The 22,712-nt window shown below is 34.5% G+C and overlaps 1 protein-coding gene across 1 annotated transcript; it reads right to left on the bottom strand.

Moving 5' to 3' along the window:
* Nucleotides 1-2,600: 2,600 nt before the first annotated feature.
* On the bottom strand, nt 2,601-4,055 carry LOC133287155 (uncharacterized). Its single transcript, XM_061484716.1, has one exon. It carries the CDS (start codon nt 4,053-4,055, stop codon nt 2,601-2,603), a length of 1,455 nt encoding a protein of 484 aa, XP_061340700.1.
* Nucleotides 4,056-22,712: the final 18,657 nt, after the last annotated feature.

Below are 22,712 nucleotides of genomic sequence, written 5' to 3'. Positions count from 1 at the left end.
TTAGTGAATAAAAGAAACATAAAGGTAAATTTGTCAACAAATGAGTACCCATAAATGTCAGCAAAGAAAATAATTACAGTGTTATGACAGTGTAATTCTAGGAATTATATCAGTAATTGCCCACAAAATACTAACTGAGAATCAGTATAGTAAGCCCAAAATTATAAACTATAGGCTAGTACAGGGAAGCAATAACATTACTTACAGAAGTGCCAACCATTTTTGAGAGAATTATTCTAAATTAAAGATTATTCTAATTAGCATGTTATTTTAGTTCCAGCCAGTAGTTGAAATCTATTAAGGATTTGTTACATATATATAATAGCCAATAGACCTTCAATAATTGAGCACGCCATAGGTTGGACTTCAGTAAAATAAACTGAACAGAGGACCAGAGACAATTCAACCCATATTATCCACACCCATTAAAAAAAAAATAAAAATAAAAAAAAAAATAAAAATAAAAAAAACTCCTAGTACAGAATTTCAAATAATATTAAAACCAAGAATTGCCAATAAAAGCTAGACGGAAAATTATAGAAAGTCCATCTGAAGAAAAGTCCATTTTCCTTGCTTTATATGATTGGCAGAACACAAAATTTTTCATGTGCCAATAGTAAATGGTCGTCCTTTGATTCAAAGCCTGAGATAACAACAGAAAATACTTCTTCTAAAATCAATTGTACAGCATGATATATATCTTCACAAATATATGCACATTCCTTAAGATGGACTACAACATAATGGAATAGCCTTAGCCACCCAATAATAACATACAGCCAAGGGATTTGAATGTGCGAAAAAAAAAAAAAAACAAAGAATAAATAAATAAGTAAATAAAATAAATTAAAATTAACTATCCCCAACTTCTCAAATCAAAACCCTAGCCTAATTTCAAGAACACCAAACGATACATGGGTATGGCGAGGGTAGTGGTGAGAGAAAGATGAGGGTTGCAAAATAAAAAATAAAAATAAATAAGTAAATAAAATATAAAATTCATAAATCAAACCTGATACACGCTCAAACTCTACTAGTGGTGAACCCCAAAATGTGTGGACTGAGGGCAAGACGAAAACGAAGCCTGACGGTGGTTCTTCGACCGCGTTGAGTTGATTGGTTCTCCGGTGAGATTAAGTATGAAATAAGCGAACCAAGCTTGACTAGTTTTCAGACCAGAACAGCGGCGAGGAGGGAGATCAGCTTACTGGTAGAGTTCGAAGCTATAAAACAAGAAAATAGCTTCGGTGCACAGGGATTAGATGGCAAGAGAAGAGAAAGGAAAATATAAACTAGGGTTCTGAGCGAGACGATGATGAAAAAGAGATTAGCTTTGAAAATTGCTTTGCTGAGCGTTGTGTGAGACTACGAGGGGAAATGAATTATTTTTAAAAAGAGAAGCTAAAAGAAAAAAATAATAGTAAAAGAGCAAGCCCTTTATTTGGTCAATAAAAAGTAAATGAGATATGACTAAAGCAGGATAAGTCATATCGCCACTCTATGAGCAGTCCCCTTTTTACTACCTGCTGTTCAATTTCTCAGAGGTGCATTAATGGTTGGGATCAGCTTCTGCAATCTCTATTCAGCTAATTTAATGATTGAAACTAGTAAAAAAAATCCAATTGTGTGCAGCTCATTGGTCAAGAAGAAGATGATTTGAGGAAGGGAAGAAAAATAAATAAATAAATAAAATTAATAATAAAATTTCTGACATTATCAGATTTAAAATAAATTAATAAATTAGGTAAAAATAGAATTGATTGAATATAATTGGGCTGGTAGAATAAGCATGGCCCAATTTATTTCATTCAATGGTTGTAGTGTTTTATTTTATTTGGGCCTAATTGATAGAAACTCAATGCACAAGCACTTTTATTCACCGTAAAAAAAAAAAATTTGGGCTCATCAAGTTAAAAGATCCCGCTATTCAACACTTCTACTTCCTACCCAAAAATTCTTCCTCACTGTAAAATAATTATGTTAACCTTCAGATAAAAATAAAATATAAAATATAAAATAAAATAAATTAAATTAAATTAAAAATATAATTACTAACACAGTGTGTGACGATAGTCACTCTATTATACATATATAATTTATTTTTATATGGACGGTAAACAGAACAAACATTAACAAAACTTATGACACCCTCTCAGCTAAACTATCCCTTTTTCAAAAGTCAGCACTTAGTGCACAAATTTTTTTATCAAGGCACGTGCAATTTACTGGGCCAAGAACTGAAAAAAATAAAATAAAAAATTAACAGAGGTAGCTCACACTTACCCCAAACTTAGTGATTTGCACACTCTCAAAGTCACTCATAGCAATTCTGGACCATTTTAACTCGTCAGTCAACTCCCTCTTTTTTTATTTCACAGAACAATTCTCATTGGTTTTAAGAAGACAACACTAACATATGCCAGTAGAAAAAATATTAGACTCCTACGTAGCATGTACACCACAACAAGTTGAAAATTACTCATAAATTTAAAACTAAACATATCAACAGTTACACACACTAAACTAACCTAAGCTACAACAGCCACAATTACACTAACTAACTAATCAACTACACTTTTTATTTTTTTATTTTTGGTGTTTCATCCAGCATCTAATAAAGAAATGAAAATCTTCTCTTTATTCACATGCCTTGTCCAGTAATGCTTCAGCCATCTAAACTTGATTGGAAACAATTTGATTCTTATCTTGAAAATTAGAACAATCTGCCCTGTATCCAACCAATTGATTATTTTCTTTTGAATCAAATCTTTCAAGAGTGGGTTGTCTGGTTTAGACTCTATATGATTGAAGTTGCCTTCTCCTAAGTTAGTATTTTTACTATTTAAAAACACATTATCATTAACCAGATGACCCCAAACAGAAATAGCAGAACAATCATTAGAATCTTCATCAATGAAATTCTTGGCTTCTAAAACATTAAAAGTTATCTTTCCCTCATTAACTCCCATGGTTAGTTCTCCTGTTTTAAAATCAATTATAGCATTCTCCATAACTAAGAATGGCCTATTCAATATAATAGGCATATCCTTGTCAGCTTCAAAATCAACTATTATGAAATTTGCTGGAAAAATAAACCTATAAACTTTCACTGATTTGTTCTCTATTTTTCCATCATGGTGTGCAAGTGACCTATCAGCTATTTGAGGAGTTATTGTAAAAGAACCTGGATTTTCCAGCTTGGCTGACAAATTGTTGGAGAGACAGTGCTCCTGTTGCTGCTCTTGGAGTCTTTGAGGAGAAGGGATCTGTCTTGCCTTTGATATAGGTTGATGAGCCTCAATATTGTGCATAGGCTTGTCTAATTCATTTGATTTCATTGCTGCCCTTACTGGTTCAACAATGTTTTCCTCTTCATCATCTTTGTCTTGAGGTGAGGATTGAGTGGTTGATGGTTGGGCTGTAACAAAGTTATCCACTTGCTGTCCATTCCTCAAGTTGAGGGCTTTGCACACTTCTTTTCCATCCCTTTTAGGTATTTCTGTGTCACTTGGTAGTGTCTCCAAAGGTCTACTACTAAGGGCAGAAGCAATCTGCCCCATTTGTATCTCAAGGCTCTTCAAGATAGCTCCATGACCTTGAAGCATAACTTCATGATTTTCTAGCATTTGATTCATCCACTGCTCATTTGGAGGTTGAGCTTCTGCAACATGTTGCTCTAGCTGTTCAACAAAAGAAGACTGCACAAAACAAGGTAAGTAAGGTTCATCCGGTTCAAATGACTGCTGCCATCCATGATAAGGCTGCTGGTATTGGTAACTTTGGCCTTGATTTTGGGAAAAATTACATCCTTGGTTCAGCCATCCCTGCTGATCAAATTGGTTGTGGTTGTTGTAATTGTAGTTGAAGCCTCCCATATAAAGAACCGATGTTAGGTTGTTGGGGCATTCTTCAAATAGATGAGCACCATAGCAAAGTGAGCATATAGGTGTTGTAGCAACTATTGGAGCTGGGGCTGGTTGCTTGGATTCTTCCATAACCATGACAAAATCCTTTATTGTGTTATGCAAAGCTGCGAGTTGAGCTGCCAATGCCATTGTGATCCCCCTGTAGAGTGTTTAACAACCAAACTTTTTTTTTTTTTTTTTTTTTTTTTTTTAGATTTGGCAGAATGCTAAGTGTATCAATCTGTTTTCATAGTAAAAAATTATTGATCTGCAAAATCTACAAGGAAAATGTAAGTTCAAGAAAAATTAAAAATGAAAATGAAAGAGAACCAATTCAAGAACTAAAAGACAGAATTTTAAAAAGAAACTAAATCAAACACCGTTCCCCGGCAACGGCGCCATTTTGTTGGGTAATATCTTTCTCAAAAGAAAGAGAGTTATCGTTCTCAGGGAACAGGTTGTTTAGTTTTCCTTTTTAATTCCAATTTCTAATTTCTTGAAATTAAGTAATCAATCTTTTAAAACTAAGAAAATTCTAAATGAAACAAGATATTTATCAAACTTGCATTAAACAAAATTTTACAGAGGGATATCTATTCACAAATGTATCAATTATAAGGTTCTGGAATTCTTTGAATCATGGATGAAGGAGAAATTTCGCATTCCTGCGTTTTATAACTGCTACGGCACTTTAGTATCAGAATTCGAATTACTATGGCTATTTTATCTGAAACTTCCCAGTTCCAGATTTTAATCTTTAGAAGGATCTTTTCCCAAAGTCTTCTAAATCTTTAAAAATTGTATCAAAGACCTCCTTGGGTTATCCCTAACCTCAAGGGTTCAATTAACAAGGGACATAACCTGATTTCCCAATCATAGCTATGCTAAAATTATTCAAGACCCATTCCCATGGTGTTCTTGAACTTAAAATCAAAATCTTGTTAATCAAATGAAACTAAAGCAAACCATCACAGTATTCAGAAAAGTAAAAGATCACCCAATCATCGTGAATCCCAGAAAGAGAAAAGATCAGAAACCCATATTCAAAAATATTACAAATCTAAAAGTAAGAAACATGCATCACAAAAAGAAAATGAAAGAAAACTCAAAGTAAAGTTACAAACCGGTTCTTCAAGAGTCAAAGTTCCTAAACTAGAGCTAGGAAGAAAAAGATCAGAAATGGGAAAACCGGAGCTCGTATGCAGATCCGTGGTTCCTTTTCTTGAAGTTGCGTTGTCAATGCACTTCGAGTACAAGAATTGAAGAACAAGCATTCAGCTTTCAAGGAATTTCTCAACACTCAGATTCAAAGAAAAAGATTACAAAAGATTCAAAACATAAAACTGAAAACTAAAAAAAAAACGAAAGTTCTCTATATGTGGCCCTCATGACTCAGACTCCTATTTAGCTAGAAACTAAAGAGCTCCAAGAAATTGCATTGCTGTCCATCCATATTTTTGTCCATTCAATGGTTCAGATTTGATCTCACTTTCAAAGAGTTGATCATATGGCTCTCTAACTGCAGTAAAAATAGTAAAAGAGAATAGTAAATTATCAAATTATCTCTTTCTCTCTCTTTTACCTTATTGGGCTGTTTGGTACTCATTTGGCCCATTACCATGCACTTATATCCAGCCTTCAACTTAAATATTGTAAAAATAAAGCCATTAAAATAATCATAATTTATAGCTAACTCCGAGTGCTAACTCTATTGCGGTATTGCTGACTGGCATAACCAGGTTGCACTGTTCCTGTTTGATGCCTTGAAGGGATGAAATGCTATGATTGTTTCAACGGTTTGTTTAAATAAAGTTAATATTGATTAGTAGTTCAACACTCTTGTCAATTAACATAATCCCTATTAATCAGTCCTGGCATGAAGACATGAATATCGTGTTGGGTTTAGTATGCTCTTTTCACTTAGCCCAATAACTTTAGTGAGAGTGAGCCCAAAATCCAATATTAACCCATGAAACTTAGGGTTAGTTTTGGATTGGGCAGGGTATATAAACACTCTTTTATCCCTTGTGCCTCCAAGGGTTACAGACATCAGAAACACAAAGAGGCAGACGTTCATCATCTGAACGGTTGCCCACACGACCACCTGATCTCCCTTGAGTCATAGCCTGGAAGATCAACCGTAGAGCAGAATTGTGACCATTCGTGGTGCGTTGCTGCAGATCGTGAGGCTTGAGGAGGAGAACAGAACGTCAGAAATTGTCACGCTCGCTACTTCATCTCAGGTAATCAAAGAGGTGTTCTTCATTCCTCATCACATCGGTACGATGCGCTTCCGCGTTTCTGATAATATACCTTCGTATGGATGCTGGAAGGGTGGGAGGTTTAATGCTTCTTGCCCCTATCAACTCAAATACCTTCCCTCCCTTTGCTTCCATTACAGATTCTATGGCCCCACTTTCTCATTTTATCACAAGTAGTCAAATATGATGCTGTGGTTGTTGGTACTTCATATGCTCGAGTATGGTAGTTAGGAATACGGAAAAGACTATAAAGAGGGAAGTTGCTTGCTCCATAATCTCAGGGACCCCAAAAAGAGAAATAAAGAAAAGAGATAGACAATGTGACATGGTGCTTCTATGGCATTAGAACAGGAAAGCTTTAGTGGTGTTTGGTTGGGGTATCTAAAAATATGCCTATGCAAGTGAAAGTGGCTAACTTAAAGACCCATGTTTTGTGGACGGTTTCTTTCACTTTCCCCATCAATTACATTTGCATAGCTTTCAGCTTTGTGTATTAGAAAACAAGGCAAATTCACTATTACGAAAGACAAATTGTACGTGGTGTTTCAAACTTAGCCAGAGAAATGAAAGATTGGGCAAATGACATCAGACCATAATACCCTCATCATCATACATGCAACCAAGTCTGGTTTCATCTCATCTAATAGTATGTTGGTACAGTGGCATGAAGAGAACAACTTTTGCACGGTGGATTCAATTTGAAGAAAATGAGAATGCTCTATTCAATTTGAAGAAAATGAGAATGCTCTTCTTGCATTAAATTCTGGAACCAAACATTGTACCTGACCTTTTTTATAGAGAGAATCATAGACTTCATATTCTGGAATCAAATTTTTTAAAAAATAGAGATATTTTTGTAATTGCCACTTATTTTCCCATTTATATTTTACCTCAAACCAAACATAGACTTTATAAATCTTACCTAATTTGCTCGGTAAATTTTTTTTCCAACCAAACAATTTTTTTTACATTTTCCTACCAAACTCACTTTCCAATCATTTATCTATTAATTACATTTTCCTAATATTCAAAAATTTTCTTCTCAACCAAACGCCCTCTTAGTGATATATTATAACAATTTGCTTGCTTAAGAAAACTAGCTTTCCTATGAAGTAAGGTTGTCTGTTGATTTGTGGGCATGCTGAATCCCTGGTTCATTGATAATTTGATACTGTAAAATGGTCCAACGTTGAATGAAGGGCAAGGCTTATGATGACTGCATGCATAACCACTTAAGAACATATACCCCACGGCATCATCATTGTTCCTCATAATACATTTTCAACCTGTCTTGCTTAAATTTTCAAATTAAATTCGTTTTGCAGGCAATCTTGACAAAGTTGACATGGGTATCAACGACTGCCATGTACACATGAATACATAATGCAATCTTTATAAGTTTTTTTTTTTCATTCAGTATTTTTCTCAAAACAACGGTGAATAATTCAGACATGATAATACTATGGTAGGAAAGGGTTCATTATTTTCTTGGTTTTGGGAGTAAATAACGAATGAGTTTGTCCATTTGATTGACAAGGTTCTCCCCTCTTTAGGATGTGTTTGGGAGTTAATAGTAAAAGGGAAAAGGAAGGAAGGAGAAAATTTTGCTTATGGCTACTTCGTGTGAGTTTTAAAAATTGAGAGAAGAGAATAGTAAAATCCTCCAATATCTTTCTCAATTTGGATAGTAAATTATTTACGTGCCCTTACTCTATTTTTCAAATTTTTTTATTTTCTCATTTGATTTAGAGAAAAAAAATAATTTTTAGAGAGAGAATCATTTTTTAAAAAATGAAAATTGCATAAATAATTTTTTAAAAAAATTTAATTTTTATTTTATTTATAAAATATAATAATTATATTAGTTTTAAAAAAAAAAAGATAAAATAGAATAATAGAAAATTAAAAAAACTATAAAATTATAAAAACATCTAGTTAATTCTCTATTTTTCTATTTTATCATATTTTTTTATTCCAAAACAAGGGAAATGTCCTTTGTTTTCTTTCTTTTTTTTCCCTCCCTCCTCTTTGGATCCTTTCCTTTTCTACTCTTTCAAACTCCCAAACACACTCTTAGACTCTTGACCTTCCAAGCCAAAGTCAATTATCTCTGTCTCTCTTTGTCACAAAGACAATGTGCAGTGGTGGGGTTAGGAAGGGTGATTCCCCCACATTAATCAAACCTTTGTCTTATAGTACATTTGATTAATTAGTGTGTTATTATATATATATATATATATATATATATATATATATATATATATATATATATATATATATATATATGTAAACAGTGTGTTATTATATTTAAGTTAGTGTAAATTTTGAATTCCTCGCCCCCTCTTACAAATAGAGAAAGTTCAATTACAACATCCTGGTCAAAATTAAATGTTAATTTAAGAATTTTTCATGTTTGCTGCTAATGACAGAGAATGAGATGCTTACGGGGGAGTTGAGACTTGTGGGCTAACTTTATTCAAAAAACTTAAACAAGTCATATTTTAGTTAAAGAGAATGCAACTATTTACAAGCAAGCCACTATAGTTTAACTTTAATTCAAAAAGGGGAAAACTCATTGTCGAATGCATTTAATCATCAATGAGCCAATAAATCAAAAAGCATGGTCCATGCCTCCAACAATCAAGCCTAAATAGGTGGCACCAAATGCCCTCCTTCTCAAGTCTCTGCTCTTTATTGTACCGTGCGAGAATTATTGTGGTTTTGGAAAGCGAAAAGAGAGCTACCAAACCTGAAAAATACTCCCTTCAAAGTCATTTATGACATTTAATTAACTAGGAAATGAAAAAAAATTAAAATGAAGTAAATGAGAGTGATCAGTACCATATAATGAAATAATCCTTATTTCTCATATAATAAACCGTCATATCAGTTAAAAACAACTGTCAGACATTCAGTGATCAACGGCTGATTAGTTCCTTTCTTTTTCTATAACATCTAACTCTTGCTTTATTCAACATCCTATGAATGCAGTTCTACATGGTAATCCAATGTGTTATTTTAGATATAATTAAGTCTTTATCAGTATATAGGAGATTAAGAATAAACTCTACATTGGTATGCTATGTGTTGGGCAATGTGTTATTTAAACTATGGTAAGCAATTTGCCTTCCATTGTATGCCAAAAAGTCTTGTTCTCATGCATGTGCTTCCATATGGGATAGGAATCAGAGACACTAAGATGAAACAGTTCTTCCTTTTTGTTTAAAAGTTGAGTACACAGTTACCAAGTTACCCGAATAAACCCACAAGAAGAAACAAATAAATATGGATCAAAATGCTTTGGATTGATACCGTACGTCCAATGAGAAACATTCCAAAAGCATAGCTATTTACTCACGCCAAGCAATTCCCGTTGTACATAGTTTAATACGGAATCATCATTTTATTTAATTAATAAAAAAATCCCATATGAACATCAAATTAAGTAAAATGTGAAATGATATTATCGACAATTATAATACAACAAAAAGAACGAAATAACAAGAAAATGTTTATATTCAATAGTAAAAAAAGACATTCTTTTTATTATACTACAACAAAAAGAGATCTTTTTCCTTTTTATAACAGAAGTTTAGGCTTTTATTATGGGGTTGGACACTTAAACTTGCTCTGGGACTGATCATAAATCACAAGTCACAACAACGTGGGGAGCGATGTACAATGATGTTTGACGAAGCACAAGTCACTGTCTGGTTGGTCACGCATTTACCTAATCCTACATGTCGCCACATTAGATATATAATCTGCCGGGAGAAAGGGCAATATAATTATTAAATTATGATTACGTTCATTTTATACCGGTGTAAGATACACTCTCAATCTTAACCATTTATTTTATTTATATATAACAACTGTGATTTATTAGATAAGTGAATCGTTGTATGCAAGCAAATTAATAACTAAAATTTGATATAAAATTTCTTATTCTTGTACTATGATAAGAATATGGTATATAATAAAAATTGAAATTTGTCTTTGTTGAACTTGAGTATATATGTCTCAGGTCTTGATGCTCTGGAGACACTGCAAGAAAGATGTGACAATCCCACAATCAAAGTCACCAACCAGGTGGTGCCTCTCGAGCACTTTGTTTTCACCTTCAATGACCTCGTAATAATGTTTACACATGACCAAACGTGATTATTGCTTCCAACATACTTTGAATTTAAGCCCATGCATGTTATGTTGTTCCTTACAATTCTAGGTAACAAACAAGCAATTGACTTTTTCCCAATTAAAAAGAGAAGAGTAATACAGATCCAAATAATAATGCATGGATTCCCTTTTCACACCAAAAGGACCTGTACTTAAAAATACAACCTATTTTTTTTTTGAGAAAAACTATTCTTATGTCACATGGCATAAGTTTTTTCTCCTACACATGCACCTTTCGATAACTGTGTCATATTTTTCTTTTCTTTTCTTTTTCTTTTATTTTTTCAGGTGATGGAGCCCATTAGTTTGTCTCTATCACATGAAATAACTATCTCCTTTAACATGAGATTAATAAGACCCTTTTTTTTAAGCGGAATGATCTTATGATTTTACGGTAAGATTAAGAAGTCTTAATTCGTTGATTTCTATTTATTTGATAGTTGTAATTCATTTGCTATTAATAATTAATTAATTGATATAACTTAATGGATTACAATTAAATGAATGGAAATTAATAGTTAAAATTGAAGTAAGACCTCTTAATCTTACATCGAAGTTAAAAGATTTATTCTCCTTTTATTAATAGCAACAAAGGTCTTTAAAAATTAAAATTATAGGTTTGGGGATTGTTGTCTTTTTAGCAAGGGTCAAAGGGAATATTAGCTTGTGGAGTTGAGATTATGGATAAGGGATCACACCTAATAATTAGGCATGATTCACATTATAATTGTAAAAAATATATTTTATTTTGTTAAAAGCATGATAGAAATAGCTTTGTTGCTCTTATGATTCCATCTGATTTGATCAAATTAATTGGATAATTGATGAATAGATAAAAAAATAAAATAAAAAAAATATTTCGCTTCTCTGCCATGCTTGAATGATATATGATATATCTATAGATCGATTTTCATTTTTAGCAGAATTTGCTCGTTTGCTGAGAGTCCAAAATTTCTCTCCTTTCACAGTGAGATCTGTTCATACATTTTGACAAAATGAGAATGTTCCAAAATAAGGAATCAAATGATGAAAAACTCACTAAATATAGGAGATAAAGAGGAAGCTGGTCATCATTAATCATCTTTTGATATTAGGGGCATCCAATGCTGTTAACTTTCCAATTTATTTATCCAATAGTTAAAAAAGAGAGAGAGGCTAAATTGCATAAAACCATCGTGTGCTTTTTTAGACGGGCGTTGATTTTTTCTACTGTCAATATAGATAATTTATCTACATTGAGCACAAAATGACGTCGTTTCGAGACGGAAATCAAAGTATTTTTGTAAGTATAATTTATTTCAGGATTATAATAGTATTTTTCATTATAATTTTTTGATTTTTCAACTCAAAACAACATTATTTTGAGAGCGAATATAGATAACATATTTCACCATTTTAAGACATTTTTTCCCCCTTATTCTTATCTAGTATCAGCCATGATTATTGTTAGTCATCACCTGCTACCATTGGCCTCCCACCATCGCCGCCCATCTCTGACTAGACAAATATTTGAAAGATTCCATAAAAAAGAAATATAGTACAACCCTAAAAAAAATGGTTTATGCCCTTTCTCTATTAAAGAACTGTTAAGGATGTTTCCTTTGGGTTACAAATGGCATGAAGCTCTGGAGTTAAGAAGTTGATGATTGACTATCATCGTATAAGCGAATTAAAAATCATTGAAATTTGTAAATTAAAAATCTTTTTAGTGTTTCTCATCATTATATTTTTATGGGTCTCTAGAATTTTGGGATTTTTTTGGCTAAAGATATAAGTGAATCCTACCTACGATGGTGATTTCAATGAAGAACACCACACCCACACTATTGATATCCTATGTAGCACCGATACTGACACGAGACACGGGACACGAGACACGACACTCTGACACGTTAATTCTAAAAAATATTAAATTTTGATATGTTAGAACACGTTTTGATATTAAATATTATTTTTAATTTATGTAATGTATATTATATTTAATACTCAATAATTTAACAAAAAAATGAAGTTAAACTTATAATACTCATCAATTTTGCAAAGACACATAAGATACCCCAAATATTTAAATTAAACTCAATAAAATGGTAATCATAATCCAACGAATCTAATAATTGGAACTAAAAAAGCAATGCAACGCAACTTTTGAATCTTTTTTTGAGTCTCTACAACACGTGATGGAGTGTCGGACACGACACGTTAGAGTTTTTGAAGTGTCGGTGCTTCATAGTTGATATCTAACCCTCCAAGATGATGACGCCAATGGTTGTCCCGCCAGAGCCGATGTTGGTTTGATTGGAATAAGTTTGCTTATGGACACATGAAAGTATTCTTAGAAATATTAAGAGTCAATTATAATATTAAAAGGATTTTATTATAATTATAATATTAAGACTTTTAATATTATCCATTAAACGTTATATAGCCCAATTAATTACTGATGCATTTAATCTCGGAACAGTGACCATTGTGCCACTGTTCCCACACAAATATACCAAAATGCCACGCGCGTGATCCAATTTCCCAAACTGCCACGCATGCAAGGTCGCTTGGAGCAATAGCGAACTACACATGATGAGGTATCAGCAAGCTGGTGGTGTCAGAGTTCGCTTCTGACACAAGCGAACTTGTCTGCAATAAATGCTGACACATATGATGAGTTCGCTGAAGTGCCAGGCGAACTTAATTTGCCACATGTCAGACCCTTACCTAGGTCGCTGGGGTCCCAGGCGAACTGGGTGACAAGTGGCAGCCACTGCACTAGTTCGCTGCCTAGGTAAGCGAACTACATGCCGACAGTTACAGGTCGCTGACCCAGGCAGCGAACTCAGTGTTATATAAACACCCCTCCTCCTCTTCTCCCAAAATCAGTATCGTCCGTTTTCTTAGAAGAAAATTTCCATTTATGTTTGTTTTGCTTTGTCTATTTCAGTACAGAATGAGTGAGAATTACAACGATGTAATATGCCTTTTATATTACAATGGGAGGAGATATTTTGGACCGAACGGTCAAGTGTTTGAAAGAGATACGAAGATCTTTCGCATGAGTCCGCGTTGCAAATATACTAAGCTCAAGAAAATAATATACAAGAAGTTGAGATTACAACGAGGTCAATCCCTGTCTCGACTGATTGCTAGATGTGCTTCTTCTGGTAACCCCGTGCAATGGGTTGCTGTGGAGGTGGTCGAGGATGAAGATGTGTCACTAGTAGTTGTTGCATTTCGACAGCATGGAAAGTCCTCATACATCGAGTTATATGTGGAACTAAACACCGGTGGAGAGGCAAGCACTCAAACTTTCATCCCTACCAGTTACTCCATAGACATTAACAGGGAGCCAGAAGTAAATCTGGAAGATATGAATGTGTCACCCCCACCACCGTCACCTCCAATAACACAACCTTTAGATGTGATTCCTGCCAATGACATGTATGATCCGTCGTGGCGTACTGATAGTTCCGAGGAGGAGGTTGATGAAGGTCTAGTCCCTGACAATGACTCCTCGGATACAGACGTTGATGGTGATTTCGAGTTGGAAACGTCCACTGCTTTGGTTGAACCGATTCCATCACCGGGTATTGTTGGTGCACATGACCCACCACCTGTTACAGGTTAGTAGTTTACTGTTTGAGTCTTTATGTAGTTTACTATTTGATTTTTATTATATTTATATGTATTTAACAACATTCGAAACGTGTGTTAAATAGGAGAGGATAATATTCCATTTTGGTCTCAAATACCTCATTACACGAACATTAACTGGGCACACCCCGACCAAGAGTGTGAAGACATGCAAGGGGCACAATTACCAATTTGGCAAATGGGTCAAGAGCTTTATAAGGACCAGCAATTTGAATGCAAGCAGGATGTACAAATGGCCTATAAATAATATCAAACAATTAATATTATTAAATAATACATTAATAAAAGGTACTACACATACTAACATTAACATACATATTATATAAGTCAATGTTCAAAATTTTCTAACATATTTTTCAATCCAACAAATAAGTGATTTTATTTAATTCAATACTATTATCTATTGCATATTTAACAATTATGTTTTTAAATACATAATTTAACAACATTAAAATATAAAAATCTAACCTAAATCCTATTAATAAATAATGCATATAAAATAATTTATTAAATACATTAATTAAACTATAAAATATTTAACTACTAACATTAGCATACAATTACTAAACTATTAATATTAGACTAATTCAACTAATAAAATAAATAATATGTCATCTAACCTAATGTGTCATAACATTAATCCTAAAAATTATCTTAGCCTAAATCCTATGAATAAATAATGCATATAAAACAATTCATTACATACATTAATTTAACTATATGTTATTTAACTACTAACATTAAACTATATGTTATTATACTAAACTACTAATATTAAACTAATTAAAATAATAAAACAATTAATATGTCATCTAACCTAATATTTTATGTTACATATAATATATATAACAACAACTAAATAACAACAAAAATAAAAATTAACAATATTATACATCACTAACCTCAAATGAGGACAAAGAAGGCAAATGAGAGAGAAAGAAAATTAAAAGAGGAAGAGAGTGAAAGAAGAAAAATAAAGGAGAGAGAGAGAGAGAGAGAGAGAAAAGCGAGGGGGAGGGGGCGCTGGGGATGATAGGGGGAGAGGGGAGGGGGGGTTTATATAGGGGTGGGAAAAGTAACCGTTGCATCAAGTTCGCCCAAGTGGGGAGCGACCTTGGTGCATGTCATCCACGTGGCACTAGCCGTTGCACGCAGGTCGCCCAGGTGGGGGGCGACCTCTGTTGCATGCAAGCCACGTGTCATGGCAGGTGAGGCATTAATTGCAACAGAGGTCGCTTGTGTCAGAAGCGAACTATGACACCACCAGCTTGCTGACACCTCAGCATGCATAGTTCGCTACTGCTCCAAGCGACCTTGCATGCGTGGCAGTTTGGAAAATTAGTTCACGCGCGTGGCATTTTGGTATATTTGTGTGGGAACAGTGGCACAATGGTCACTGTTCCTTTAATCTCAATCAATGATTTGGTATATGATGGACGTACCAGATTATAGGTTTGGAATATATATATTAGGGATGGTCCTCTCTCCCCTTCAACCCTAACGTTATTCTCTCCATCAGAATACATATCAAAGTAAAGAAGGCTTAGAGAGAGAAACTACCCTAACACAATTGCTCACAAGATGACTGTTGTTAATCCTTCATCATCGTTTTCGAGTATGTCTTTTTATGTGTATGTGAAAATCATGTATTCCCAAGATCCTTTATCATGTTCTTATTTTATGATTTATGGACATGATATATTATGCAAACTAACAAGTATGTCATTCACGACGTTAATGGAAATGAAGAAACCTTCCCAGTACCCCCACAAAAGGTGAAAGGATGCGACTAGAGAATCTAAATGCCAACGATGTATGCCAGTAGGGTCTTCCTGCTGACCTGGAAGCTGGGCAACAAATTCCAACACGAGTCTCCCTTGCTTGAGGCCTTTTGACCTTGGTAGTGTAATATTATAATGTTTGACCGGAATAATTTCTTGGTCAAATGTATTACCTAAATAATGCATAACGACGTGGCACTGTGGATGACGTTTTAAGACATGACACATAGGCAACCGCGTCCTGTGCACTGGTTCTGGGCCCACTGGGACGCGTTACTCTCTCAGCCGCGTCCTTTGCAAAAATATATGCACAGGACGCGGTACTGCATCAGCCGTGTGTCAGTACATCACATCCACAAAAAGTAATGCAAAAGACACGGTACAATATGAGCTGCGTTCCAGTAAGAAAGATAAACAAAGATAAACAAAGACACGGTACAATATGTATGGGCTATTTCCCTTTGAGAAACTACTATATTCAAAAGTGTATATACTTTATATGAATTTTGTTATTATCTATGTACCAAAAAAATTGGACCCTCGTGAGTGGACCATACACGTTGAAATACCATGGTAGCATGTGGTGTGTGAGTTGGATTTTGCGTGACTTTTATATATATGGAAAAAATGTTTATTCTTTTAAATGACCCAAGTTATGTCATTTCACTCTCACAAGGAGGTAAGACCCACACCTTTATTTTTTTTTGTCAACTCTCTCTCCTCCTTTATCTATCTCTTTCTCTCTCTTAAAAGGACACAACTTTACATCCCTTAAAATGACACACACTTTTCCCTATATATATATATATATATATATATATATATATATATATATATATATATATATATAATTTAAAATTTATTTCTTGATTTACTGGTGTATGTTTTGATCCTGCTATGTTATTCAATATTGTGTTTGTCTGAGAAAATTTGATGAGCCGGTGATGGGATTTTTTTTAAATGTCGGATTTTGTTATTTTTCCTTGGGGAGGGTTCATGTTATTTGAGAAGTATCTTTTCAGAGATTTATTTTTATGTTATGCAAACATGTGTCATTAAACTGAAGCTTAGTTGTTAATTCTTCTGATTATTTGTGGGTGGGGTTGGTTGTCAATCCTCCCCTTAGACAATAAAACATGTTTCATTTTATTTATGTACCAAAAAAATATTTTCTTGCTACTAATGGTTTATAATGTCTATTTTGAGGATAGTTTCTTTCTTTAAGTGTAGATTACAAAATGAGAAACAACCTTTTCTAAAATAAAGAAATAAATAAAAGTTTATCTTTGTTTAACCAGAACAACAAGAGACACAACATACAAATATGTATTAGATTATGTTTATAATATTACTAAATAATAACAAAATTCAGATAAAGTATATACATTTGAATATAGTAGTTTCTCAAAGGACAATAGCCAATACATATTGTATCGTGTCTTTGTTTATTTTTTTTACTGGAACGCGGCTCATATTGTACCATGTCTTTTGCATTATTTTTTGTGGATGTGACATACTGACACGCGGCTGATGTAGTACCGCGTCCTGTGCATATATTTTTGCAAAGGACGCGGCTGAGAGAGTAACGTGTCCCAGTGGGCCTAGAACCAGTGCACAGGACGCGGTTGCCTATGTGTCATGTCTTAAAACGTTATCCATAGTGCCGCGTCGTTATGCATTATTTAGGTAATACATTTGACCAAAAAATTATTTCGGTCAAACATTATAAATATTACACTACCAAGGTTAAAAGGCCTTTGCTTGAGCACGCTAAACCAGTATTGATAGAAGTCATATGCATGCACTAGAACAATACCAGTCACCATCATGTATATTGACCAATGACTCCAACCCAAGTAATGCCAGCTCATCCATGACAGCTCAGCTTGAAGACAGTTAGTTTGTTATAGCTGTTAGTTAAGCCATTCGGTTATTACTTTCTTGCTTTTAACAACTTCAATGTGTAATATATAAGCGTGAATAGTCACTGTAAGAATCATTAAGTGAATATACAATATTATGAGTTCTTCTTCTTCGATTCACCTTCTCTCTGTTTTCATGAGTTCCTTTAATGTACGTTGATAGCACCGTGATAATTCCTACTTCGTTGTCGGCACTTCCCAATGGAAAAGATACCCCAAAAAAGCGAAAAAGGAAAACATCGAACATGAATTTTATTCGGTAAGTTTAAACCAGGCCATGGCTAAAGTGGAGACAGCTGTCATGGTTGTTGTTGATGTTAGTTTTATGGCAGAACAAAAGACAATAAAGCAGAGGATACGTTGAAGAAAAATAATGAAAAGGGAATTGAATTATTCATCAGCAACCGTTACATATTTAACATTCAAAATGAAACTGAAATGTAGCTGTTACCAAGATTTCAGCTATATTGGATAACAGCCTAACTTCATCCTAAAATGTAGGAACCACTTATTGACTAGAATAATAACTGAAACACTAAAAGATAAACATAATAAAAAATACGTTGCAGTCCAAAAAGCAGATAATTAACACTCCTCCTTGCTTTAGGATCTGCAAACTCCAATCTTCTGCCTTAAAAACTCAAACTTGCTAAGAGGAAGTGGCTTTGTAAACAAATCTGCTAGTTGATCTTCTGACTTGCAATAGACTAAAGTCACTTCTCCATTTTGCTGCATCTCTCTTAAGAAGTAGAGCTTGATGTTAAAATGTTTAGTCTTCCCATGACACACTGGGTTCATTGAAATTGCAATTGCTGCTTGGTTGTCAATGAAAATTTCTGAGTTATAATTCTGCTGCATACATAAATCACATAGAACCTTTTTTAACCACAAAACTTGATTTACAGCAGCAGTTGCTGCTATGAATTCAGCTTCTGCAGTGGATTGTGCTACAATTTCTTGCTTCTTTGTGCACCATGAGAAAATTCCTGAACCTAGACTGAAACAATATCCTGAAGTACTCTTCATGTCATCAATGGATCCAGCCCAGTCACTGTCAGAAAATCCACACAACTTGAATTCTTGACATTTCTCAAATTTGACACCATAATCAACCGTGCCTTTAATATACCTCAGTACTCTTTTTGCTGCTCTTAAATGCATTTCACTAGCACAATGCATAAATCGAGATAGGAGACTCACAGCAAATAGAATGTCTGGCCTTGTTGCAGTGAGATACATTAAACAACCAATCAAGCTCCTATAATATCCTTCATCAACTTTTTCAGCACCATCTTCCTTGCTCAGCTTCTCCTTTTGATTCATTGGAGTGCTAACTGCTTTGCTCTCCTCCATTAGAAATTTCTTCAATATTTCCTTTGCATATTTTTTTTGGCAGATGAACACATTATTCTCACTTTGTTTGATCTCAATTCCTAGAAAATAAGTCATAAGACCAAGATCTGTCATTTCAAAAACTTGCATCATATCTTGTTTGAACTCCTCAACCAGCCTTATATCATCTCCAGTCACTAATAGATCATCAACATAGAGGGAAACTATGAGAAGATTATTTCCCTTATGTTTCACATAAAGAGTGGACTCAGATAAGCTTTTTTCAAAGCCTATGCTCAATAGGTGATCATTTATCCTGCTGTACCAGGCCCTTGGTGCTTGTTTTAGGCCATAGAGAGCCTTTTTGAGTCTATAGACTTTATTTTCTTCACCTTCCTTTACAAATCCCTCTGGCTGCTCCACATATATTTCTTCTTGTAAAACTCCATTTAGAAAGGCTGACTTGACATCTAATTGGTATACTTTCCAGCCCTTTTGAGCAGAAACCAACAACACCAATCTGATTGTATCTAATCTGGAAACAGGAGCAAAAGTGTCAGAATAATCAACACCAAAAATTTGTGCATACCCTTTAACTACAAGTCTGGCCTTGTATTTGTTGACTGAGCAATCTGCATTAAGCTTTGTCCTGAAAATCCATTTAACTCCAATGACTTTTCTATCTTTAGGCTTGTCAACCAACTCCCATGTTTTATTTTTCTGAATCATTGACATCTCCTCCTCCATTGCATCCTTCCATTTTGGGTCTTTTAGTGCTTCCTCACAGCTAGCAGGCTCACATATTGCTACATTACATCTCTGATATATGTCTGACAGCAACCTTGTGCCTTGAATTGAAGGGTCATCTTCTAGTTCACTATGACACAACTCTGTTGTTTGCTTTTCAGGATAATTATCTTCACTGGTGTTGAAGGATCCAATTTCCTTTTGTGGATTCTTCCAATCCCATTGCTGATCTTCATTGAAATGCACATCTCTAGTGACAGTCATCTTTCCTGATTGAGGATGATACACTTTATAGGCTTTTGAAACTGAACTATAGCCCACAAAAATGCCCGGAATTGCCTTCTTGTCAAGTTTGTCACGTTTAACCTTTGGAACATGTACAAAACAAATACAACCAAACACTTTAAAGAAGGTAAGTGAAGGTTTATATCCATACCAAACCTCAAAAGGAGTTTTATCTTTCAAGGCCTTGGTTGGAAGTCGATTTTGAAGAAAGACTGCTGTGTTGGTTGCTTCTGCCCAAAATTGTTTTGGCAAACCCTTCTCATGCAGCATACATCTAGCCATCTCCATTACCGATCTGTTTCTCCTTTCACTAACTCCATTTTGCTCTGGAGTGTATGGAGTTGTGAGTTGATGTTGAATGCCAGCTTCTTCACAAAATAAATCAAACTGTGCTGAGGTATACTCCTTCCCATTATCAGATCTTATACATTGAATCTTACAACCACTTTGAGTTTCTACAATCTTCTTGAACTTCATAAACACTCCAGCTACTTCATGCTTGAATTTCAAGAAAAAAATCCAGCACATTCTTGTATAATCATCTATGAAAAGAATAAAGTAAAGACTACCTTGTAATGATGGAGTTCTTTGAGGTCCTGCCACATCAGTATGAATTAGCTGCAACTTTTGAGAGGCTCTCCAGGTTGATTTTGGAAATGGCATTCTGTTTTGTTTACCAAACTGACAAGCATTGCAATTTGGCAAATGTTCAGAAAGTACTGGTAGACCTCTTGTCATATCTTTCTTCTTCATGTTCAGCATTCTTTGAATATGACAATGACCAAGTCTCTTGTGCCAGAGTTCTGTGGGACTGACTTGAGTGAAATAGGCTGCTTGTTCCTCCTCGACTGGATCAAAAGAAAAACTTTTACCTTTCATTTTAACCCTTAGAATCTCCTGACCAGTAGTATCAAAGATAAGGCAGCGCTGATTTTCAAAGGATACTTTAAATCCTTTCTCTATCAACTGGCCTACACTGAGCAAATTTTGGTCAATCTCAGGTACGTAAAGAACATCTGAGATTACCTTTGTTCCTGAATTCGTTGAAAATAGGATGGTTCCTTTTCCTTTTGCAGAAATATAGTCGCCATTCCCAATTCTGACTTTTGAGACTTTAGTGGGCTTCAAATCCTTGAAGAGAGTTCTGTCATATGTCATGTGGTTTGTACAACCACTGTCAATCAACCAGCATTCTGAACTACTTCTAGTTGAAAAACATGTTGCCACAAACATCAGATCTTCTTCATCTTGCTCAACGACCTGGGCATTGACTTCATGCTCTTGGATTTTGTTTTTGCAGATGATAGCTTCATGTCCAAGCTGATTACAGTTGCTGCACTTTGCATCTGGTCTTCTCCAACATCTGAATGGCGGGTGACCCATTTTGCCGCAGTGGTGACAAGGTGGATAATTTTTCTTTTTACCCTTGCCATTGCTTTGGTTGTTTGCAGTACTTCCAACTTCATGATGCTTGGCTGGTAAAGCACCCTCAATCACATGATCTTGTCTCATAAGTCTCCGTTGCTCCTGAGCTTGCAAGGCATGTAACACTCCAGCCAAAGTGATCTTGGACAGATCCTTTGTGTTCTCCAAGGTGGTTATTGATGCTTCATATCTCTCAGGCACTGTAACCAGAATTTTTTCAACTATTCTGGAATCAACGAATGCAGTGCCCAATAACCTTACCTTATTAGCAATGCCAAGCAATCTGTCTGAGTATTCTTTGATTGTCTCAGACTCTTTCATTTTCTGCAACTCGAATTCCCTCATTAAATTAAGCACTTGCATGCTTCGTATCCTTTCATCTCCTGCATATTCTTCCTTTAGATAATCCCAAATTTCCTTTGCTGTTTTTAGAGTCATGATCCTTGTGAAGACTGTTGCTGAAACACCAGCAAAGAGACATGCTTTTGCCTTTGCCTTCTTGGTTTTTCTCTCCTTGTGACTTTTTATCTGGGTCATGGTAGGATTGGGCTGCAGTGGAGGAACTTCATAATCCTCTTCCACAGCTTCCCAAAGATCTAGAGCCTCCAGGTAAGACTCCATTCTTACTGCCCAAAGATCATAGTTTTCTCCATCAAAGACAGGAGGAGCAACTTGTGAAAAACTTGCTTCAGCTTCCATTTCACAGGTCCCGTAAGAAATAAGCTCTTGATACCAATTTGTTAGTTTTATGGCAGAACAAAAGACAATAAAGCAGAGGATACGTTGAAGAAAAATAATGAAAAGGGAATTGAATTATTCATCAGCAACCGTTACATATTTAACATTCAAAATGAAACTGAAATGTAGCTGTTACCAAGATTTCAGCTATATTGGATAACAGCCTAACTTCATCCTAAAATGTAGGAACCACTTATTGACTAGAATAATAACTGAAACACTAAAAGATAAACATAATAAAAAATACGTTGCAGTCCAAAAAGCAGATAATTAACAGTTGAATTGATATTGAGGATATTTATGTCTCAAAATTTTCAAATCTGTTTAATTATTTTAATTTTATAACATATACAAGCTAACTGCATCAATTAAAAGTAGAATGTGGTTATTTGAAAAGTCATATAAATTAAGGATTTTATTATTCTCATTTCAAATAATATAATTATCTTATATTGTAAGGGGGCGTTTGGTATAAGTTTTTTGTTTAGATACCCAGGC

The sequence above is a fragment of the Gastrolobium bilobum genome, unplaced genomic scaffold (genome assembly GCF_033153095.1).
Source record: "Gastrolobium bilobum isolate Gb01-03AN ecotype WA unplaced genomic scaffold, APGP_CSIRO_Gbil_v1 utg44165, whole genome shotgun sequence".
Classification (NCBI taxonomy): Eukaryota; Viridiplantae; Streptophyta; class Magnoliopsida; order Fabales; family Fabaceae; genus Gastrolobium; species Gastrolobium bilobum.
This window is presented reverse-complemented; position numbering and strand designations above follow the sequence as displayed.

Coding starts and splice junctions, on each gene's coding strand:
- LOC133287155 (XM_061484716.1), bottom strand. CDS start 4,055: ATGGCATTGGCAGCTCAACTCGCAGCTTTGCATAACACAATAAAGGAT.